Source organism: Serinus canaria, chromosome Z (genome assembly GCF_022539315.1).
Source record: "Serinus canaria isolate serCan28SL12 chromosome Z, serCan2020, whole genome shotgun sequence".
In the NCBI taxonomy this organism is placed as follows: Eukaryota; Metazoa; Chordata; class Aves; order Passeriformes; family Fringillidae; genus Serinus; species Serinus canaria.
This window is the reverse complement of record NC_066343.1, coordinates 31188124-31210276: the sequence shown is the minus strand read 5'-3', so window position 1 is coordinate 31210276 and position 22153 is coordinate 31188124. Positions and strand designations below refer to the sequence as shown.

The 22153-nt window shown below is 43.2% G+C and overlaps 2 protein-coding genes across 2 annotated transcripts in view; both read right to left on the bottom strand.

The window, feature by feature from the left end:
- Window positions 1-22153, bottom strand: part of HOOK3 (hook microtubule tethering protein 3) — a 945081-nt gene that overhangs the window by 535660 nt on the left and 387268 nt on the right. The gene's annotated exons all lie outside the window — the stretch shown is intronic.
- Window positions 1-22153, bottom strand: part of TRABD2A (TraB domain containing 2A) — an 82424-nt gene that overhangs the window by 10718 nt on the left and 49553 nt on the right. Inside the window, exons 3-5 of the mRNA XM_030237477.2 lie at window positions 16043-16189; window positions 13729-13903; window positions 486-576 (exon numbers count right to left, since the gene is read on the bottom strand). Coding sequence (XP_030093337.2) covers window positions 486-576; window positions 13729-13903; window positions 16043-16189 — 413 coding nt within the window. The remainder of the gene's footprint in view (window positions 1-485; window positions 577-13728; window positions 13904-16042; window positions 16190-22153) is intronic.

Sequence of the window (22153 nt, the reverse complement as noted above, 5' to 3'; positions counted from 1 at the left end):
AAACCTGGGAGCCTGTGTGATACAAGACAGAATCCAGATCTGATAAACCAAGCCTCCATACTCTGTGGATGTTCATTTAAGAGTTAAAAACTTACAAGGGTGGAAATTTTATTAACAAGAAGAAGAAGAAAAAAACCCCAAAAAACAACACAAAAAACCCCAACAAACAAAAAGAAACCCACCAAAAAACAACCCCAAACCCACAAAATAACTACCACAAAACCAACAACAACAAACCAACAAACCAAAGAGCCCCAACCCCAACAACAAAACCCAAAAAACAAACAAACAAAAAAAACCCCACCAAAACAAAACCAAATAAAATCCCCTTTCCAAACTAGCTCATGGAAGAGAAAAGTAAACTGCTGGGAAAGAGAGAAAAAGCCTAGCTTCCTCTTAGTTATAATTCCAGCTACCATTCCTACTTCATAATTGTTTAGAAATTCCCCCCATTGGCTGCTCAGCTAGGTGAAAGCATGCATTACTTGTTGATGGCTTGTCCAGCTGGAGTGTGTTCTACTTCGTACCCTTCTCTCCTCAAAACATCAATCACTGTGTTGTTGCCCATGAAGTGACCTGCAGGTAAAAGAGAAATGACATCAGAACTCGCCAACCACATGGAAAGAGAGAGAAAAACAACAAAGTCCTTCCTCATCACAGGAGGTGTGCCACACTCAAGGCAGGCAGGGCTTTATCACTCCCCATCAACATGCACCAGAAACACAGAATCTCTAATGAGTGATTGCTCATGATCGCTGATGAGCGAACTTCCCCAAGGTCACTCAAATTACTACATTCTGCCTTTCTAAAATGCAGATGAGATTGCAATTACTCTGGTCCCACAGGTTGTTGCATAATGGGCTGCCCAGGGATGTGGTGGAGTCACCATCCCTGGAAGTATTAAGGAAAGACTGAATGTGTCACTTAGAGCCGTGGTCTAGTTGGCATGGTGGTGATTGGTCAAAGGTTGGACTTATCATCTCAGACATCTTTTTTAACCTGACTCTGTGATTATCGGGCCATTGTGGATTACTTGATGCAATAAGAGATGAAGTTTAAACTTCTTGGACCCTTGTTCAAGAGCAGCAGTGAGTCTACCACCGGTGGTGATGCAAAGAAGGTCAGAATCTGGCCACATCTTAACACTCTCCACTCTGAAAGCCAATGACTTAGATCATTGGCTTCAATGATCATTGGCTTCAATGACTGATCAGCTTCTTCATTATATGCCACTGGGGCCAGACACTTGACCTCAGCCATGCTGATGAAAGGGCTTAGTTTTAGAAGGACTTAGATAGTACTGCCCTCATTCTGTGATTTACATCTCTACTCCATTCTCAGTGAGCTGTCGTGGCTGTATTTTGGCATCATAGTGAATAAATGACTACTCAAAGACTGCAGGAGCTTTCCTGACTGTATGCTCTGTTCACAGAATATCTTCCACCATCACTCTAACCTGTCATCAGACCAGGCTGCTGAAAAGCAGAAGAAAGAGAGAACAAAGAGAGAACAAAGGTCTTGCCCACTCCCTCATAGATCCAGCTTTCAGAAAACATTTCTTCATTTAACAGCCTACATAAACTAAAATTGGCCATTAGCAAATTACTCATTGGAATGATTCCTTGCTTCTGTAGATGTACACAGTGCTAAAACTGATAAGTAACTCCAGAAGAACTGTTTTCTGATAATACTGTTCATAAATACATGGCAACAGGACCAATAGAATTATTCTAGTAGCCAGGGAAAGCAAGTTATAAAGAGAATTCTAATAGTGCTGAGAATATCAGGAGACTAAACATAAGGGATTAATGACTTTTCATTCCAAAAGGGGTTGAATGGGAGTACTAAAATTCCAGATTCTCACACCACAACAGCAAACTGCTTATGATGTACCAGCTTAAGGCATGAGTTGGATGGTACCATCTGAGCACAAGATGAGCTTTTCCCCAGAGCCTAACAGCATAAACCAATCTAGCTCAAATTAAACCTTTTAACTGAACACTGCAATGCACACCCATTGGGTACCATATTTTCTCATACAGTAATTGGATTTTGCCCCACCTCCTCAGATTAAATTTTGTCTTCAGAAGGAGCAAAGCTTGTGTACCATTATGTTGACCTAACCTAATACTGATGGTCTCTATTGCTTCAGGATGGCTCAGCTAAGCAAGAATTCCATCACGTCAGCAAAAATGACCAGCTGCAGCAAGGAACAGGAATGACTGTAATGAAATACTGTAATTGAGTAAAATTAGCTACTGTAAAACAAACACTAGGTATTTAAGATGCCAGACTTAGTTTCCATCTTTCACCCTTAACACAGAGGAGAGATATGTGCAAAGAGAAGGGGAGAGGGATTCATTCCTCCTTCCCTGCCTCCCCACAGCAGAGGAAGAGGTGCTTCCAAAGGGTGATCCGTTCCTTTTAAATGACATGGAGGTAGGACAACTTGGACTTGTAGAGAAGTGCCTCTCACTGACAAGGATGGGGGCAGTGTATATTCCAAGTTCAGATGAGGCATTCACCTCATGCAGGCAATGATGCATGAGTCAAATCTCATTGTCAGAAGTGAAAAGCATTGCCAAGTCTCTGAACTCTTTTTTTCCTAATCCAAATCTTTCAGGAGGAAAGAGACAGGGCATAAAGACAAACAATCTAAAGGGCAATGTATGGTCTTAAAATAATTCTCCTCAAGCCAGTTTAAGAGTTTTAGAGCTTACAGCTACATGGATTTCATATGTAAGTGAGTTACTGAATAGCTGCTCATGCCACACCATTAAACATACTACTCCTCCATCAATTTTCAGTCATCCTTGCTCAGAGCAGTGATTTAGAGTGGAATGTAGGAAATCACTGTAGCACATGGATGAATCCCATTTCAACCAGTGAACCTGCTTGAGTGATTTCCTGTAGCTGGGCTCTTTATTTTTAATTTAATTTAATGCAGTGATAAGAATATATTTTTTATCACTGTTATCTGTACATACTTTCACAGAATGCCTTTGCTCATTGTTGCCAAGGCAATAAGATATGTCTGCATGTGAGAGAAAAATGATGGACTAATATTGTGCAAAAGGGAACGGACCAATTGAATAAATATGTGTAAAAGAGATGCATACAAATACAAACAGGCACGGGATATTAGATTGTTCACAAGACGTGATCAATCAGGAGCCACTCAGGCTAGGAACATAAAGGGCTGGGTGATGCAGTATTCACTGTCCATAAGGTGAGCCATTCACTCTTCATGAGACAGAGCTTGTTTGTGGCCCAGGTTCAACTGAGTGAGATGTGAAAATTTAAAAAGTGGCAGAAGGGTGAGGGTTTGAGGTACAGGACCCCATCAGGAGCCTCACTAGAGTCAGAACTTTTGACTCATTACTGGGGACCACCACAAAAAGCACTCAGTGGTGTCTGAGAGATCAGATTGTCAAAAACAACGGTAAGAAACACAAGAAAGAGTCACTCCCCAAGGTTTAAGATGAAGCAGCTATTGCTGCAAGGGAGACTTAGATGATCAGTCACGTGACAGGGTGCAGGCCTCTTTCACCTGTTTTCTATTTTAGCCTAACACACTTGAATGCTCCCCAAAAGAAAGGCCCTGGGCTCTGTCTTATCAGAAAGCTTGCTCTTTTCTTTCTGTACATAGCCCTGCATTATCCTCACACCACTAGGTGAAGAGATGCCTCCAAGAGGTCAATTTACTCTGGCAGGGGGTGGGGAGTCATGAATCTTTATTCTTCTGTGTTCAAGCTCAAAGAGAAACTAAGAAGCTGTTGTGTGGACCAGCTCAGCCATGCACTCTACTGGAGAGTAAATAAGACCCAGGCCTTTAATCTGCAACAAAAGGAGATGGCATGCAGGGACCACAACAGGCAATATGCTCAAAGTACAACGCATCTGGGCCAATGTGCACTTGCAGACTTGACCAGGCATTGTGTGCTTCTGACCTTCCTCAACAGCCATGCTCAATCCTGCAGAACATGGGCTCCTACTATTGCCCTGAAACCTGTGTCTCCTGCTTGCAGCTTTTACTGTCAGAGCTTGCAGAGCTGCTTCTGTAAGTTTAGGTAGGTTTTGTCTAGATGACTGGGTCTCAGCAGAGATTGCTGAACCCAAATTTGAGCCATTATTAGTCTGAAATATTTCTGCCTCTAGCAAAAGGAACTAGGAAATACTGCAAGGCAAAGGTTCTGTTTCTGTTAATAAATTTTAATTTTTCACTGAAACCAAGTCTGTAAGACTCATCAAAACTACACTCCTTTCTGAATTTCAATAAAATTGACTATTCCAAGCAGACAAATAAAGTTTTTGACCTCTTAAAGTCGTGTAAAAGAAAACTCCCAAGCATACACAACTCTGTGTTTTCTTTAGTAGAAAGATGGCACTTCCCATCCGCCCCAAAAACATGTCAAGCCCTCACCATTTACAAACATCCCAAGACAATGAATCACTGGACATACATGTAAAGACACCAAACTGTTTGTTAGGAAACCTGATCTTGACTGCTGACTTCCAAGATGTTGTGGGAACAACTAAAGCACTGCAATCACAAAACAGCACAAATTAGTCCAGCCACTGGGGACATCATACAGCTAGATGTTTATTTGGATGAAAAGCACTAGAATGGACTTTTGGGGCCAGAGTCTCCATGCATCACTGAAACAAATACTTTAAAGATAGTTTCAGAGGTATGGACCTGACAATTATTTAGAAACTTCCTGGAAATGCCTGTGGCAATTATCATTTGCATTCATTCTTCATAACTTTGTCTTTAACATAAAAACACAGTTATGCTTTTTAAGTACACACTGGGATGCAGATCTTGAAGACAATTATGAAGGAAAAAAGCTAGACAAAATATTTATGATCCAAAGCAAAAGAAGGAAAGCATGATGTGATCAATTAAATTACAAATCAGTTTGCTTTATACATATGTTTTCTGCACACACCTTTCAAGAGGAAGACACTGTTTTCAAGCATGAGTACGATATACCCATGTGTAGCGAGTTCACACTTCACTTCTCCCAGAATCAGGGGGAGGAAATTTTGCACATTAGATGTGCACAATTTTGCACATTTAGTTACGTTAGATAATTCAAGCAACATATGGAAAACAGAGATCAGTCATAACTGGCTGGAATTCCAAATCTGCCATCCAAGTGTATCAAATGCAAAACATGTAATAGTAAATCCAGTAAACTCTTCCTTCTCACAGTACTTCCAAGTCCAGAAAAGTCCAGGTACCAGAACAGATACGAAAGGACAAAGAGCATGGTTGTCTCACAAATACTGCAGGGAGAAGGAAATGTTAAGTCTCCCTGAATACTGCAGGGAGAAGGTAATGACAAAGACTAAAAGGGATGAGGTGGCACCAGTGATGCTGTAAGTAAACTTAAAGAATCCCTGAATTCACATTAGGTGTAGGAGTATAAGGATGTTGCATTAAAACACTTCTGCAGGCTTGCAGGTCAAATCCCACACAAACAGCCCTCCCATGCCTTCCTGTATTTTTCAGACTGCAGACCTCCAAGCAAAATCCTTCCTTGGATTACCTACAAGATGAAATATTAATGAAATACTACTCCATAAACTTTGAACCAAGGTTTTATCCTACTGAGATGATGATAATTTTTGTCCACAAAAACATGATTTCCTGGAAATCTTTTATTAGTACAAAGCCTTAGTGGACTGTACCTCACTACTCTTGAACCAAACAGGAAAATTGCTTGGTATAATTGCAGAACAGTGGTATTCTCTGTGCTCAAGAAAGTACTTTCCCTAGACATGAAAAGGCTTAAAGAAAGTGCCTCAGACTTAAGTTCACTCAGGAGGAAAAAATATAATCTTACATTTCTTCAAAAGCGATGTGGTTTGTTAATCAACTCACCTATGCAACTTCTCAAAGTAGTAGATGCTGTACAAGTAGCCTTGTATGACATGGTAAAAATGGTCTAACACCACAGAAAAGAAGCATGTGGAGTTACAATTTGCATGAGCCAAAATGAAGGCATTTTTCTTGTGAAAGATAAGAAGATATTCATCTACCTGTTTCTGTTGAAAATTAGGCCTCTTAAACGTAAGATGTATTTTTTACTGCATGGATTCCCATTTTTACCCTTGTGCAAAGTCAAACATCCTGACAATCCCCAAAAAATAAAGTTAGAAAAAACTTTTTCACTGATTATAAGACTGAATTTATGGCTAAATTAACACAGAAGAAAAGTTTACGTGTCCTTATTGCTTGTTTTGTGAAACAATTAGTGAAGAAAAACAGTTTATATGCAGGCAGCCTTATGTACTGTGTATCCATTTACTGAGTTTTCCTGAGAGTATGAGACAAGAAGACCCTTACAGAGACACTATGATAGCAGCCAATTCCTTCCCAACCAGTAAGAGAAGGAATCACCAGTGTAATACCTGAGCTACACTACTCACAGACACCTCTGCCACTGGACCTGCTCCCATTACACACCATTCCTTCTTTTCCTGTAAAAAAGTTATTAAGGACTTGAAATTCCCCTAGCTCAAAACACACATTACATGATGAAAGTTTTCCCACATTGGCTGCCCAGTAAAGGCAGTAATGGGCAAACCCAGCACTGAAAAGAAGACTGTCAGTACCCGAGCAGAAACAGCACAGTATTTTGGTCTGGCTGATTTTGACAGCTGTACTAATATATTAGAACAGAGGATATTGCCTCTAACGGAGAAATGCAAAGCTTTCTTCATTTGGTTGTCAGAGATGTCAGGAGTAGTGCCCTTCATGTGAACCCTGCGGCGCTGGATGTGGGTCCTGCCTCCACACCACATTATCTTTCCCCTTCAGGGGTTGTTGTTCTAATAAACCCTGTCATTAGCATTCTGAAGACTCAAAGAGCCTACTAAGGAAAACAGTCTCAAAGCTGCTGGGTTGTATCTGGTACTCTCAGATTACAGAGGTACAGGCACACCTTCAGGCACTCAGCCTTTCCTCCCACCCAAGGAAGTTAAAACGCTGCCGCATTCCAGAGACAGGAGCATGCAGGCAATCAGCAAGCCCTTTGAGCCCAGGGAGAAGTGAGGTGGCCCCAGAGGACTCATTTAATCTGTTTTTTAAATCTATTTTATCACTACGTTGTCTTCCTGCCCCTCCCACCAGCTTTTTTTTACCTCTTCCAGGCTCCACAAATATCCACGCTCTTACAGAAGGTGAACTTACTCATTAAACATTTCAAATCTTTTCCATAAAGCATAGGTAAACCTACATTCCCTGTGCAGCCCATACCTCCAATTCCAAATATACTGATGGCAGCTTCAAATTTTCCATGGTGGATTCTAATTCCCACCAAATTTCAGAGTGATATCATACTTCCCTGAGCAATTTTTGTATTCCCATGGCAGGTTTTTCTTTTGTTTTGTTTTATGGGTATAAACACTCATGTAAGCTGGACAGATACATCCTGGGCTTTACACTGTTGACTGCTTTTTACATCCACTGCTGACAGATCCTTTCTCCCATCTTTTTTTACCCAGAGAAAAGAAATCTTGGTCTTCTTGCAGAATTTCACATCTAAAGATTCCAGATGGAACAGAAAATGTCAAGAAGTAAGACTAAATAGCTCTACATGGAAATAGCACCACCTAACACATTACTCAGATTCAGCACACTTGCCCCTGGAATTTTTGTTTTGGTTTGGGTTTTTTTTTTTTGTTGTTGCTGTTGTTGTGGTGGTTTTTGTGGGGGTTTTTTTTTGTTTTGTTTTATTTTGTTTTGTTTGGGTTTTTTGTTTGTTTGGGTTTTGGTTTTTTGTTGTTTTTCTTTCTTTATATGACATAAGGATTGATGGAAATGGGTTTAGACATGCCTGTATGGCACCTAAGGCTGACACAAAACTGACCTCTCACATCACAAAAATTGCCTCAAAACCTGGAGAAGCTGAAAGAAGCCATTTGGTGGGCTACAGCAGACTGGGATAACCATTGGTGGTAACACATTCTGTCTGGGAAAAAAACAGTCAGCCCCTGGAGGTTTGATTCCATACAGTCTGACTAATGCCAAATAAACACATTTGTTATTTCTTTAGTAATTAGAAGAAATGGTAGCTGAAGAAGTTCTCACCAATACCTTTTTTTCTTTGTGTAATGGTGGCTTACCAACATTCAATATACTTTAAATCCTCAAAATGACCTTTTTTTCAGGAGCAAGAAAATAGAGCTCTAAGAGAAAAAGGAATTTTCCAGTGTTCTCAAGATTAAGAGGACCAGCTTCTGAGGCTGTCAAATCAGCCAGCCTCTCTCACTGAAGTCAGTAATTTCTTCCACAGGGATATAAGGAATCTTAGATCCCTCTGTACTTCTTATTCATGAACTGACACTTTGGAGTTTCTCAACTGTTCAAAGAGGCAGGAGAGACTAGAGGGAATTTCAGCTTGGCTCCTGGAAACCTGGCTTCAGCAGAGGTCTTGTCTGTCAAAATAAAGTCAAGATCCCAAGCCATTAAGTATGCTTCCTCCTACATAATAAAAACCCTAACACTTTTTTTTTCTCTGTCTTATTCTCCAGCTCCTCCAAGAGAAACCATAAGTAAGCTAAAGGAATAAAAATAGAATGAAATGACCATGCTGAAGAAAAACCCATCTAGAACTGAATCTGGTTAGAAACATCAAGGGGAACATGGAATGCCTCTATTGGCACGTCAGCAGTAAGCTGTAGACTAGATAAAAATAATCTAAGCACTGAAGGGGGCAGAAGACCTGATGACAAAGAATGTGGAAAAGGCCAAGTACTAAATGTCTCTGTTACTTTATTCAGTGGTCGAACCAACCTTCAGGAATCTCAGGATCCTATGACTAGAGGGAACATCTAGGGCAAAGAAGGTTCACTATGGGTGGAGAAGGATCAGGTTATGGAACATTCAAATAAACCGGCCATATTCAAGTCCCTATAGGATACATCCAGAGAAACTGTGTTAGCTTGCTTAATGTCACTGGAGGCCAGTCTCAATTACTTTCAAAAGGTCATGGCAAGTGAGGAAGGTCCCTGAGGACTGAAAGAAAGCAAGTGTGACTCTTGTCTTCAAGAAGCACAGGAAGAAGGATCTGGGGAATTAAAAGCTGCTCAGCCACACCTCTGTTCCTGGGGGAGGTGGTGGGGCAAATCACCCTGAAAATTATTTCCAAATGTGTCACTGATAAGCAAATGGTTGGGAGTGGTCAGTATGGATTTATGATGAGGGGAAACTCAGTTCATAAAGTTCAGCAAATCAAGTTCTGCACCTGGGCAGGAATAGCTTCAGGCACCCCGACAGGCTGAGCACCAACTGGCTCAAGACTAGTTTGGCAGAAAAAGATGTGGTGTTTTGGTGGTCATCAAGTAGGTCTTTAGCCAGTCTTTGTGGCAAAGGCAGCCAATGGCCCCTTGGGCTGTGTGAGGATAAGTGCTGCCAGCAGATTGAGGGGGGTGATCCTTTCCTGCTCCTCAGCCCAGGTAATGCATACCTGGGTCCATCCAGCGTCTAGCTCTGAGCTTCCCAGCTCAAAAGTGATGAGGACATACTGGAGAGTGGGTGCTGCTAAGGGCCACAAAGATTGTGAAATAATTAGAACATGTGAAATTCTAGGAGAGGCTGAGACTATTCTGCCTGGATAAGAGAACGCTTGGGGGCCATAACTTATGCACAAATACCTCGCAGGAGGTTGCAAAATAGAGCAGAACTTTTCCCAGTAGTAATATTCCATGAAAGGACAAGAGGCAATGGACAAAAAGTGATATTCAGGAAGTCCAACTTAAACATAAGAAAAAGCATCTTGAAGAGATCATGCAGAGAGATTCTGGAGTCTTCATCCTTGCCCATACTCCAGTCCTAGGAAAACTGCTTGCTCTATATGATCCTGCTCTGAGCAGAAGGATGACTCAGACAATTTCCAGAGCTCTCTGCCAGTATCAACTATCCCTTGACTCTGGGAAGGTTTAGCCAGCATGCAGCATTCTTGTAAAATTTGGATAAGTGGTAAAACTCTCCACAGTACAGCAGTTCTCACTTTGTCAGTGTTCCCTTCCTAGACAAACCAGAAACCTACAGCATTACCTGGCTGACTGGCTAGGGAATCACACATGCCATCACACACGCTGGCTCAGCATCCAGGTCCTGAACGTGCCATTCCAGAATGCAGTGAAATTAGAAATGCATACGAAAGGAAGACTGCTGGTGAAAGATTATAGCTGGCTTTGCTTCGCAAGTTCCACCACTGGCAAAAGGGATTAGGCCTGGCTCGTAACCCTACCATACATAAAGGCCTGTCCACAATTAAGATAAATCTTTACTGAACGTAGTGGAATGCTGCCGGCATTGCTAGCTCTCTCTTCCCATGCTTTCCTCTAAATCTCTCAAAGAGACTTATTTTGGCTTGAAACTTTCCTTGGTTGCACTCTGGCCAGAAGCACAGTGTTTTGGATCTTTTCAGCAAAATCTGCTGCTTTTTAGTTCTTCACTTTGGTACAAATTACTTCCAAACAAATAAAGTTCCAGAAATGAGCTTTGACTATGAAGCATTTTTGACCAAATATAGGGAGAGTTTGCCTGACTGATTTTTAAAAAGGCATAAAATATACTGAATCTAATGATCAAATTAATTATAGCCCAAACTGACACACATAATTTGATGTAAGAAGTTAATGTCTATAGCCATGCAGCTATTTCAAGACCTGAAAAGGGAGGACACTTCTTTTGCACAACGTATTACAAATCTCTAAATCCCACCAATCCAGTTAGCATATAAAATAAATCAGTATTTTCTGATTTTCCTCCATTTAAAATAAAAATAGCAAGAGTAGTTTAAATAACAAGAGAAGATATATGTAATAGCACAGTCACCCACAAACCATGATCTTGCTTGCATATAATTGATGATAAAAGTTTTTTTTTTCAATGGTGTTTTGTTAATTGAAAGACTGAATTTTCCTTACAAAAAGCCTAGCTGTTTTAAAAACAAATACAGAGTGAAAAAAATCTAGAAAGAAAATAACTGAAAGTCTTCTCTCCCCTTCTAACTGGGAGATGCTTAAATATCCCACTACCATTTTAATACAACCTTATAAGGTTATAAGCTACTGCTAGGAGATACTTTCTTCACTGGTGGTCAGAAGAGGGCAAACCACCACGCCATCATGATTTATTTCCATTCCTATCGCCTTTTTTTTAACATCTCTTTTCCTACTACTCATTCTAACCTGCCTTGTATGAGCACCTTCCTGGAACCTTTCCACAGTAATTAACAGCAGTACAATTCCAGGCAATGCTTAAAACTGATCACAAGATATTTGTTCATCTTCACTGCTTGCTGGCATAAAAATAACTCTTCCACATAATTATCAATCACATACGGCAATCTGCATAAGCAAACGGCTGAATTAGCTGGCTGGAAAACAATGAAAGACTGCATTCATAATTGCAATACGCACTCAGGAAACCACAGAAATCTGTAAAAATTGATCTGTTTTCTGCAATATACCCTGTGATGCTACTTCTCGTTTAGATGCTTAATAAGAAACAAACAAAACAAATAAACAAATGATCAAAAAACCCACCAAAAAACCTTATGCAGTCAAACAGGGGTGTAATCAAGAATTGTGCTGCCAAATGTGGGAGGCTGGCACTAGCCTTTGAACAGACCTATTTGGAAGAGCAGATGAGAACAGAGTACAGACTGGTATCAAAGCCAGAGAGTAATTAGAGACAATTTCAAAATCAGTCCAAAGTCCCTAGAGAAGACAGGGAAGCTGTCTGGGTTCAAAAGTATGATGGAAAAGCATGAGAAGAGCACACCGGGTGCTTGGAGATCAAGCCATGTACACATAGCCAAAGATTAAGGGTGTTCATTTAGGCACAAGGTTCTCAGGAGTGCTGCAGTACAGAAATGTTGGCAATCAGGACACAGAAAAGGGGGAACGGGGAAAATAAAAGGAAAAAAAAAAAAAAAGTGAGATTCCAGTAAGCCTGGGAAAGGATTTTAGTACTGTCATGAAAGCTGAGAACAAGAAAGCTGAGAAATTAAGGACAGGGATTTGTCCTGGTCCTGCAGTGCTTCTGGACTCTGGGGCAGTGCTGTGCACACCCATGACAATGAAGACAGTCTGGGCAGAAGGGCAGGAGCAAAAAGAAATTGATGGAAGGGGAAACAAATGACACAAAACCATCTAAAGATATTTGCAGCTGCTGGGATTCAGAGTGTGTGCAAGGAAGGGAAGAAGCTCTCTCCTCGCAAAGGATCTTGCTCTTGGGACATGTCAGAGCAACACATATGTCAGCTCATGTGGGTTGCTCATCACTCAAACTGTGAAGCAGTAACCAAAGCCCAAATATCTGCAACTGGCCTCCTGACAGAAGAGTGGCTACCTGCAACAGATGCAACTTGGACCTGGGGCTGGTGCATGCTTTTGTCAGAAACATCAGTGCAGCATGCTCAAACGTGGTCAGAACTTCAGCAGTGGAGTGCAGCAATGCCCTGGCCTTAGCCTACAGAAAGACATGAATCTACACAACCAGGTCATTGCTTCACTGCTCTTTGTGACAGCAAGTTGCACAGAGCAGTGAGACTGCAGGAAGACTGCGAGTTACAATCTTCACACACATCTGAACAAACATGGTCAGCCACCTTTCCTGACATCTCAGCTCTCACACATTTGGCCCTTGTTATGGTAAACACAACTCCCTGTTGCAAATACAGAAATTCTCACTGACTCCGAATACTAATGCCTTTAGTGTTTAAGTAAGTAGTTTTCTTGCCTTGTCCAGATCTTTCATCCTCACTAAAGCAATATGCACTGAGACTAGAAAACCACACATGGATGCTGACACCAGTCTCAGTTTTCCCCCTTTCCCAAAGGCCATATGGCTCTTGGTGGAGGGGATGTGATACTTCTCTGGGAATTAGCACCTACCTTTTTTAACGCTGATTCTAAGTTCTTCCTCTCCCTGGAGCTAGAATAAAGGAGTCATGGCAAAACAATTGTGTTCATACCCTCCACCCAGCCCTAGTCTGAAGCGTAGATGCTAACCTTATTAAGTTGCATGTGCTGCTGGATGTGCCTGTAGAGTCCTGCTGACTGATAAGAGGCATAAAATGGAGTAGGTCTTCCCCAGCTGGGCCTACTGTGCTGTTCCAAAATAGTAGCAGACACAACTTCCTTGTGGAAGTGTAGTTAAAGAGGTAAGGAGGTGCAGGAAGAAGAGAAAGGTGAAACTGTGCCTTGCTCATTCCCTTGCATTTACTGAGTCCCTTAGATTCACACAATTTGGCATATTCTTCTTTTGAACATTTGAAAGGTTAATTGAAGCAGTAGTGCAGCCTCAGATGTGCTGCCTTTCATCTCAGCTCCCTGTTGCTCCTATCCTCTTGCACTGGTTGCTCAGACAATAAACACATGTGTATGTTAATGACCTGTTCCTCCTGCTCATGCACTGTAGCTGACTCAGTATCTTCACCTCTACATACAACAAATATGTCTGTAATTAACAGATATTGTAGTAAGCACAGGCACTGTGAGTTCTTTGCACACTGAAGAAAAACAGTCTCCTACACTGAAAAGGTTTTCCTTCTAGGCTACAACTATCAGGGAGAAGCTGAGTTCCATGTCCACCACAGTAAAAATACTGACCCCTCTTTAAACTGAGGCAAGCATTTGCAAAATGCTTCTCAACAACACATGAAGGATGAGCTCAGGTTGAATGGCACCACAGTTACATACCAGCTCCGAAGGCAAAGAAGAAACTCTTGTCTGGGTGCTGTTCCAGCAGGTCCTTCACCCTCCTGCCCATTCGCTCATTTCGTTTGTAGATGAGCTCCTGCCGGAAGTAGCTGTCTATTTCTTGGGCAGTAATGCGTTCATGGGCTGGAAGTGTAGCATTGATGAAATTTGGGACCTAAGGGAGAAAAAAAATTATTTGTGAAAGGGGAATTTATTTCACAGGCAGCCATTATGAACAGGCATTTTTGTTCCACACAGTGTAGCAACTGCCTCATCCCTCAAGGCACAGACCATAGGACAAAACCCAAAGCAAGCTAAAAAATAATTAATAAACTTCTAATGCTTCATTTCTCTCAATGTATCATTTCATGACTTAGCCAAATGAATTTTTTTTTAATTCAAAGTCAACAAATACTATCATTTTGCCACACTGAAGACCCTAAATCCTGATTGCTCAGTTGAAGAAAGTATTTGCCACTAACTGCCTTTAGCTACATACCTCTTTCTTAAATTGCCACAGGTATGACATAACTATAATGATAATTATGCTCTTCTAAGAGAATTTGACTGGTATCAGAGCCCTCAGGCTGCCAAAGAATAACTGTGCAATTTGAAGTAGTTAAAAAAAAATCTCTAAACATTAAGAGGGACAGATTTTGTCAAGAAAGAAGGGGTACCACCTCCAGTTGCTCTGTCCTGACAATATCTTTTAAAATGCTGGCTTCCTCCCCTGGGGCCCCCAAGGACAGCTGTGGCTGCATACTACCCTGACCTCCTGCCAGTGGAGAGAAAACGTGGGTCTGCTATTGCTGCAGCAATCCTGGATTCTTGACAAGTAGCTTTAGGCATTCAGTCACAGGGATGGTTAACTAAAGGGCCTGCAAGTGGTGATTTCTGGAGAGCAGACCCACTAATAAGCCAGGTGCTTTCCCTTGCAAGACTGCAGCAGATGCAGAGACTTTGGATTCCCTCAGAGACTATTACAGCTATCTTTCCAAAGGGTAGTTAGCCCAGAGGTAGTCATCTACTGGGCAAGCATGGAGTCAAATACAACTTACTGAGAAGTTCTACTAAAAACATAAAACTGACAGTGTGGCACGCTATCAGTATTCAGCTCTGCTGCCAAGGAGAGTGCCCTGAGGTGGAGCCCCTCACATTAAGTAAAGGACAGCTTTTCCCTTGGCAACACGCTGGTCTCAGAGCAGCTCTCCAAGGACTTAGGGGCAACAATGTCTGCAGTCTGCAGCATCTCCACAGGATAGCGATGCAGCATCTGCATCCTCTTAAAACACTGGTCTCCTCTGAGAAATGCTTTGAAACCTATGTATGGAGTGCACGGTGTAAAAGCTAGGCAGCCCGGACGACCAGGATGCCTGCACCTGCAGGAGGGTGGGTGTGCAGGATGGGGAGGCAGCAGCCCACACACAAAGCTCGGCACCAGAGAAGCAGGAGTTAGTTTGACTCTGCAGCTCTGCGCCATATGTCACAGCAAAATGGTTACTCGGCACAGAGAGCTCAGGTACCAAGGCCAATTCGGCACTCTAAGGACAGAGACTGTGTTTTCACTGATGTGCACAAATTGCCTGGCAATACCTCACAAACAGGAACAGAGAGTCCTGATGTCTCAGCCTGAGGTTAGTTAATCTAACAGCCCAAACAGGCCAAATTGGTCCCTGCTGGGCATTTTCTCATGGTTTAAAGATCAGTGTTACATTCCATTGTGCTGCTAGGAAACCATCTCCATAAACCCAAATCTGTGAGGTCTCAGAAGGTCTCTTTTCCTTCACATTCAGTCTAGATCTATCTTTTCTTTGTTTCACTCAATTTCTCTTCTTTGGGCCTTGTCCACAGCACACAATCATACTGATAGGGGACATTAAAAAGCTTGTAACTCGCCCAGCCTTACAAAAGCGTCCAAGTCACGAGTGCATTTCCCTGTTTATATTCTCACAAGAGAGGCTGCTGTTGCTCTCTGTTGGTGTTAGGTTTGCTCATACCTGAACTAGCGTAATTTCACAGGATCCTTAAGAAAGTAAATTATTAACTCATAGAGCTTTGATGCTAAAGCGAACAAGGCACTCATCCAAAAAGGGAAAGCCAGGTGCACCTTCACTGCTTGGGCGCAAGAGAGGGGTTGAGGTGGTGCAAACTCCTGGAAAAGAAGGCTCAGGAAAGCAGATGTGCCAGGGAGTCAGCACCATGCCCTGGCCCTCACCCAGAAGGGGCCTGCCTGAGGAAAGACAAGCACATGTGTTACAGGGTTAGCACTACAGGGAGATGTGTGTGGTACGAGGGCTGAGGTGGCAAGACTCACTTGAGAAGTGTCATGGTTGAAGATGATGGAGCTGAGGTCTCCACAGTTGTAATGCTTGATAAGGTCCTCTGTCGTATAGGGGATCTGGAAACTGCCTGCTCGGAGGCTCTCCTGCTGCAAGAGAGTCTGATTCAAAGCAAAGACCACCTGAGGGAGGGGGAGAAGGGAGGAAAAGACAGAGTTCCTGGTAAGTTCTCTTTTCATCCCATGAGAAGGTCACAGACACACAGCCACTGGCTGAAGGCTCTCTGAAGCTACTCCTGCTCTGAGCCTGCCACTCAAGACACCACCAACCCATGCCTCCTACAGCTCCACAGGTACTCATACCCTGGATCCTGGCTGCTCAGAGGAAATGGACTCACCACATTTAACTCAATGGGGTTTTGCCTGTGACTTGATTAACACAAATGCTACAAAGGGGCAGACTGAAGCAGGGACAATCTTGCTCCCTCAAGATGACAGCCTGCCTGACCACCACAGAGCCCCAGGGCCTGACAGGCTCCTATCCTCATATCTCCTCAGCCACCTACCTCAGTTAAGCATGGCTTCTCCTCGTTTGCCCTTCCTTCCTCACCTGCAAGAACAGTCACAGGCTGTTGTTTCCTGCTTTGTGTCTCCTCTCAGACACCACTTCTGTTTCAGGCAAGAATGGCTCCCTGGAGCAGGCCAGGCCAGAGTGGTGGCTGCTGGGGGACACAGGAAGCTGCTCTCCCTGCAGCTGCTCAGCACTCCGTCTCTCCCAACTGACTGCCTCCACAGGCAGGATGCTGACAGCATTCCTTCCTCCTCAGCCTTCCCCTGGGAATGCAGACATTCCCATCCCCATTGCCGCAAGGAAAACTATATGGCTGCCACAGCTCCTACCCCCGGGGACCTTTCAGTTGCCCATAAAGAGAGAAGATCAGAGAAGATCACCCTCCAGATGTGGCTGCCTCCCCACCTGCAGCACAGCAGGGCTCTCCCAGCGTGGTGCCTCCGGGCCTGTCCCAGACACTGGCTTCTGATCCAGCTGCCCCCTGCCTTGGGAAGTGCACAGCCCATGAGGGTGGCAGCCACTTAAAAGGGACAAGAGAGCACTTTGGACCAACAGGAGTCTCTGAAGCCAAACAGATGCAGAATCTCTGTACCTCTAGCCACCGCAGACAGCGGCCACCAAGCTCCGAAAGGCAGGAAGCCAAGGAAAGACCTGGGGTGGAAATGCCCCAGGCTGAACATGGGATGCCTGTGGGCCTCACCTTTGGTGAGGCATGGAGCTGCCTACTCCCCTGTGCAGGGACAGGTCCCCTGCCAGCACCTGACAAGTAAAACACTACCACCTCTTCCGAGCACATCTCTTCATGCTTACACTCACACTACCACTGGTTTTCACACCAAAACTGGACAACTGTGACCAGCTTTCTGACTAGCTGCCAGTTTATTATTTTTATTTTTACAGGAAGTAAGCTCAGATATACCGCTTTGAATTTTTTCAAAAATTACTCATGAGAGTGTTATTTTGTAAGCTCTGGTTACTCTCTGTGTAATTAACTCCTCCTGGACATTTGCCTCAAACACCATCAAAGGCACTCTAGAACTGAAAGTACTTGCCAGCACTATGAAACTCACACATGAGTAAGCATACTCAATGTACTGAGACTATGTGAACCAAATTTTGGGATTAGAGCAGATGTGGAAACAAACAGGTGCAACTTTCCTCCCCCACCACAACCATCTGTCTTCTACAGAAAGGTGCAAATTCCATCAGACTTGAAATCATGCTATCCCCACTACAGCTAGAGTTCCCTCTTTGGATCCCAATCACTGTGTATGTAACCCAATATGAAAGCACATAACGTAGCATTAATTCTGGGAGGGTGAATAGCAACATTCACTCAAATCTCATGTTCGTAAAAAGGGAAAGAATTCACTTTGTTGGTACAAACTGCACTCAACTAAAATAATAATTCCATATGGACACTTGGGCAAGTTACGCATAACTAAGCAGTGGCTGTCTTGCAAAGGATCTCTGCTACATTTTAAAGTAAATTGAACAAAACTAAATTGAAACCACTTTATGTCTGAACAAAGGTTTGCATGCAGGCTGGGGTTTATCCTACTTCAAAGTCATCATTTTCCATTTGTTTGGCTTCAGAGAACTCTTAGTGGATGCTAATGACCAGACAACATTCACTGAGACAAGCCAAATCCATCCTGAAAATATGGGACTTCTACAGCCATGACTGTTAGGTCATGCCAGGAAAATGTCGTACGTACAATCAGTCCAGCCCAAAGCACTTCCATGAGAATGGCCTATTTTTAAGCAGTTGGATACCACCTGCTTGATTATTTGCCATTAAAGCAGTATGTCCTTTTCCAGACTTCAAAACCATGACCAGACAGTTCCTGCTCAGCCTCCTGAGCTGGTCAGGTAGCATTGCCTCAATGTAGACCAAGCACATCAAAAAGGCTTTGCAATCTTTACTGTTTGATTTTCATCCAAACACAAATCAGTAGAGGGTAACTGGGGAGAAAACACCAGCCTGCTAGGTGAGATGTAAGAAAAAAGACAATCTTCCTCTCCCTGCTGTACCCCTGCAGCCTGGACTCCTGCTGTCACTTGCTCTGCATGCTACCCTCAGGTCCACACAGATCTCTTCCCTCTTCCCTTGCAAAGTGCTTCAGGTGAAATATATTCAGTCTTGCCTCCAAACACAGTGGGCCTGCACTGCAGCAGCCAGGCCAAGCCATACAGGCATTTCCTTCCTGTGAGCACACAGAACGCTGCAAAGAGCTACATAAATCTGCCCCAAAAGTGCAGCATAAATTTCAATGACGACCTGCAGTTATGAAGGATCACTGCACACATTTCACAGGAGCAGAAGACCCCCCCTCTTCCTCCATGCCTCTAATCTTACTGCTGACATGACAAAAAGCTGCCCCAGTGAGGCAGGTTTGGCAGCTCTATGGCCTTTGCTAAGAGTACATCTTTCTGGTTGGAGTTGTGAGAGTTTACACTTCACATATGAAGAAATTTCAGGATGGCAGCAGCTGAAGGTCTTGCCTGCCCAAATGGGAAAGCACGAAAGACCTTTTACAATGAGGTGGTTCATCTCAAAGAACAAAGTGTCCCAGCTCACTGCTCAAGACTCATACATCCCATCCTAACCACAAATGCCTGGGGACAGAGCATCCAGCAGTCTGCCTTGGACTTCAAGGCCATATTAGTGCTTTGTGTAGCCTTGGCTGCTTTTCTTTGCCATGGAGGAATACAGCTGCTCCCTGACAGCTCACACCTCCCCACAAGCAATATCTTTCCCCACTTAGACCTAGACCTGCATCCTCTCACTGTACATAGTACATGGAGGGGGGGGTCACACAAGAATCACCTGAAGTCCCCCACATAGAGAGTGGGCCTCCACCTTGGAGCTGTGAGGAATAGGGGTGGTCTTTGCTCCTTTGAGGACAGCAGTAGCAGCTCAAGTCCTTCTGCACCAGAAGCAAGAAAACCAAGATACAACAAAGAGGGAGAAAACAGGAGAGCATCAATGTGCTTGACAATCAGCCCTCCCTAATGAGTTACAGTAATTCATGCATCAGGCTTTGCACAGCTGGAGTACAGGAAATTCTGTTGTCAAAAATACTCTCCATATCAGCTGGTCTAAACAGAATGGTGGCATCTGCTATAGGGGGGATGATAGCACACCTACTGAACAACTACACAGGAATACAATTTGCCATCAGTACGAGTGTACAGCCTCTCAAAGCAATGTGATAGTTCCTCTCAATTCCCCTGTCACTCCTACCTCGTTGGGGGAACTGAAGTCCTCAGCAGAAAGAGAGGGGGATGTGGGGGTAAAGGGGCTATAGGATATGCTTGAGATAGCAGAGGTTGCCTAAAGCTCTGCCCTGGTGAGAAGGTTATCTTCAGTAAATAGCAATGGATAAACATTTTCACAGTCTCAAAAAGAGGTAAAATTCCTGAACCTACTGTTCTTGAAGGATTTACTGAGATGGGTCTTGCTGAGAAGTTGATAACTCATTATCTGTCGTTGCTTCTCAAAGAAAACATCAGACTAGGTACAAAGCGATGCTTAAAGAAGACCACAGCCATCAAACTCTGCAAATTGGATCTCAGTCTTGTTTACCAGATGCGAAAAACTGAAGAAAGTCAACAGAGCAGAAGCAGGTACCCCATCAGCAGCTGGTCTGAAACTGCTATATTTGCTAGGCACAAATATTGCTTGCCTTCCGAAATCCCCATTCAATCCTGCAGTCCTTTCATCTCTAGTAATTCCAAGCAGTTGAGAAAATAGCAAATATTCAAAGGTTAAAAATAAATTTTTTATTTTTCTTAGAAATGAAACCTAAGAATTCAGGTAGATCTGAGCTGCCCCAGCATGTGGTTCAAAAAGTATTCATCTGTCTTGCAGATATCTCTTGCATTACACTATTTTACTATTCCAAGATCTTTCCTGTGTTGGCATCCACAGAAATGACTCTGCATTCATCCTCCTTGCAAGACTATTCTTCCTCATTTCACACAACCCCAGCAACTCCATCCTACTCTGCTCCATTAAGTGTATTCATACTAGCATCAAAGCATTTTCTGAAAAGATGCATTTGGAGAACAAAAGTAACAAGTTTATTAGAAAGGGATTTTTTTATTTCCCTCCTCCCATTTTCACTGTGATCTCTGTTTTCCCCCAACCCTCTCCCTTTTTTGTACTGTGGAAAAAATCGATTAAGCTCTCCAGTATCCATATTGCTGCAAACCTCATTCTCCTCCTGGAGATTTCTTCAGCTGTCAGGAGACACTTGTCCCCTTTGCTAGCATTGTTGGAGCGGCCTGCTAGGCTAAAGGGGTGGGGAAAGGGGAGTTAGAGCCTGGCAGATGCCTTTTTTGTCAAAGACAAAAGACCCCCTGCCATCCTCTACACTTTTCAGTACTTTCATCCACATTGGATCAAAGTGCTATTCTGCATATGAAAGGAACCTGGCATTATTCGCCTCAAATTAGCCTATCGCCATCCCGCTAGCCTCCAAGTCTTCCCAACAAAAGAGCTCACATCTGTTCCATCATTTGCCTCATCTTCGGGGTTTTTTTTTCTTTCTGCTCTCAGTTTTTGAGGGCTATTCAGCCCCTTGAATTATAGTCTGGGGAGCATCTTCCTTGCTCTGGGATCGCTCAGCCGGTCAATTTGCTTTAATTGTCTTAAGGAATCATGGGCTGCTTTTGGGTCCTTCCCAGAGACAAACTGCATCCATTACAGCTTCCATTCAGCCTCTTCAGCCAATTCTTTCCCCTTTTCTCCTCCTTCTCAAAAGCATGTTTCTCTCCTTGCTCTTCACCTGGAGGAGACCATTGCTCCTCTGGGCCAATGAACACTATTGCCCCAAATCAAACTGGGCCTTAAATCAAAAGCATCATGACTATCAAAGTCAATAATCCTCCTTTGTCATGGTAATGATCCAGGAGGCCAAGTGTTGAGAAGAAAGCATGATTTCTTGCTCCACTGTGATGCAGCTCCTTAGAAGACTGGTGAGCCCTCAACAGAAAGTTGGGATTGGCAATGCCAGAGCCTGGAAGCCTGAACCCACCTACCATGAGGAGCTCCTGCACACACAGGAGGGAGAAGTCTGATTTTGGCATGGGCTGAAAATGGCAAAAGCAGGTTTAGCCCACCATCTCCAGCTTTCAGAGCAGTCTAAGCCACTTTCAGAACTGCTGCTTTAATAATGAAGAGAGAAAAATGAGGCAAATTCTCAAATTTGAACCACTTCTGTGAAAAAGACTGGATTGAAGCCATTAGCAGAGACAGGTTGTATGAGGCACCCACCCAGCAGACAAGAGATGAACAGTAGAAGTCAGTAAAAAAAAGGAAATGGAAACTACTTTAGGTTACCTATGAGTTACACATTTCCCACAGGCTTCATGTTATTTATATTTGGGGTTTTTTTCTCAAAGCCATGATTGCAAGTAGAGGGAGCACCTTTTCTGTAGTAGGAACATCCAAATCACTTAGATGACATCCAGTTTGATGTCAGACAAAAAAATGCTTACACTTAAAAATGAATGCAGGGAAGAATTTGATCTGTCTCTGCTGACAGTAAACTCACACTAACACATCTTTT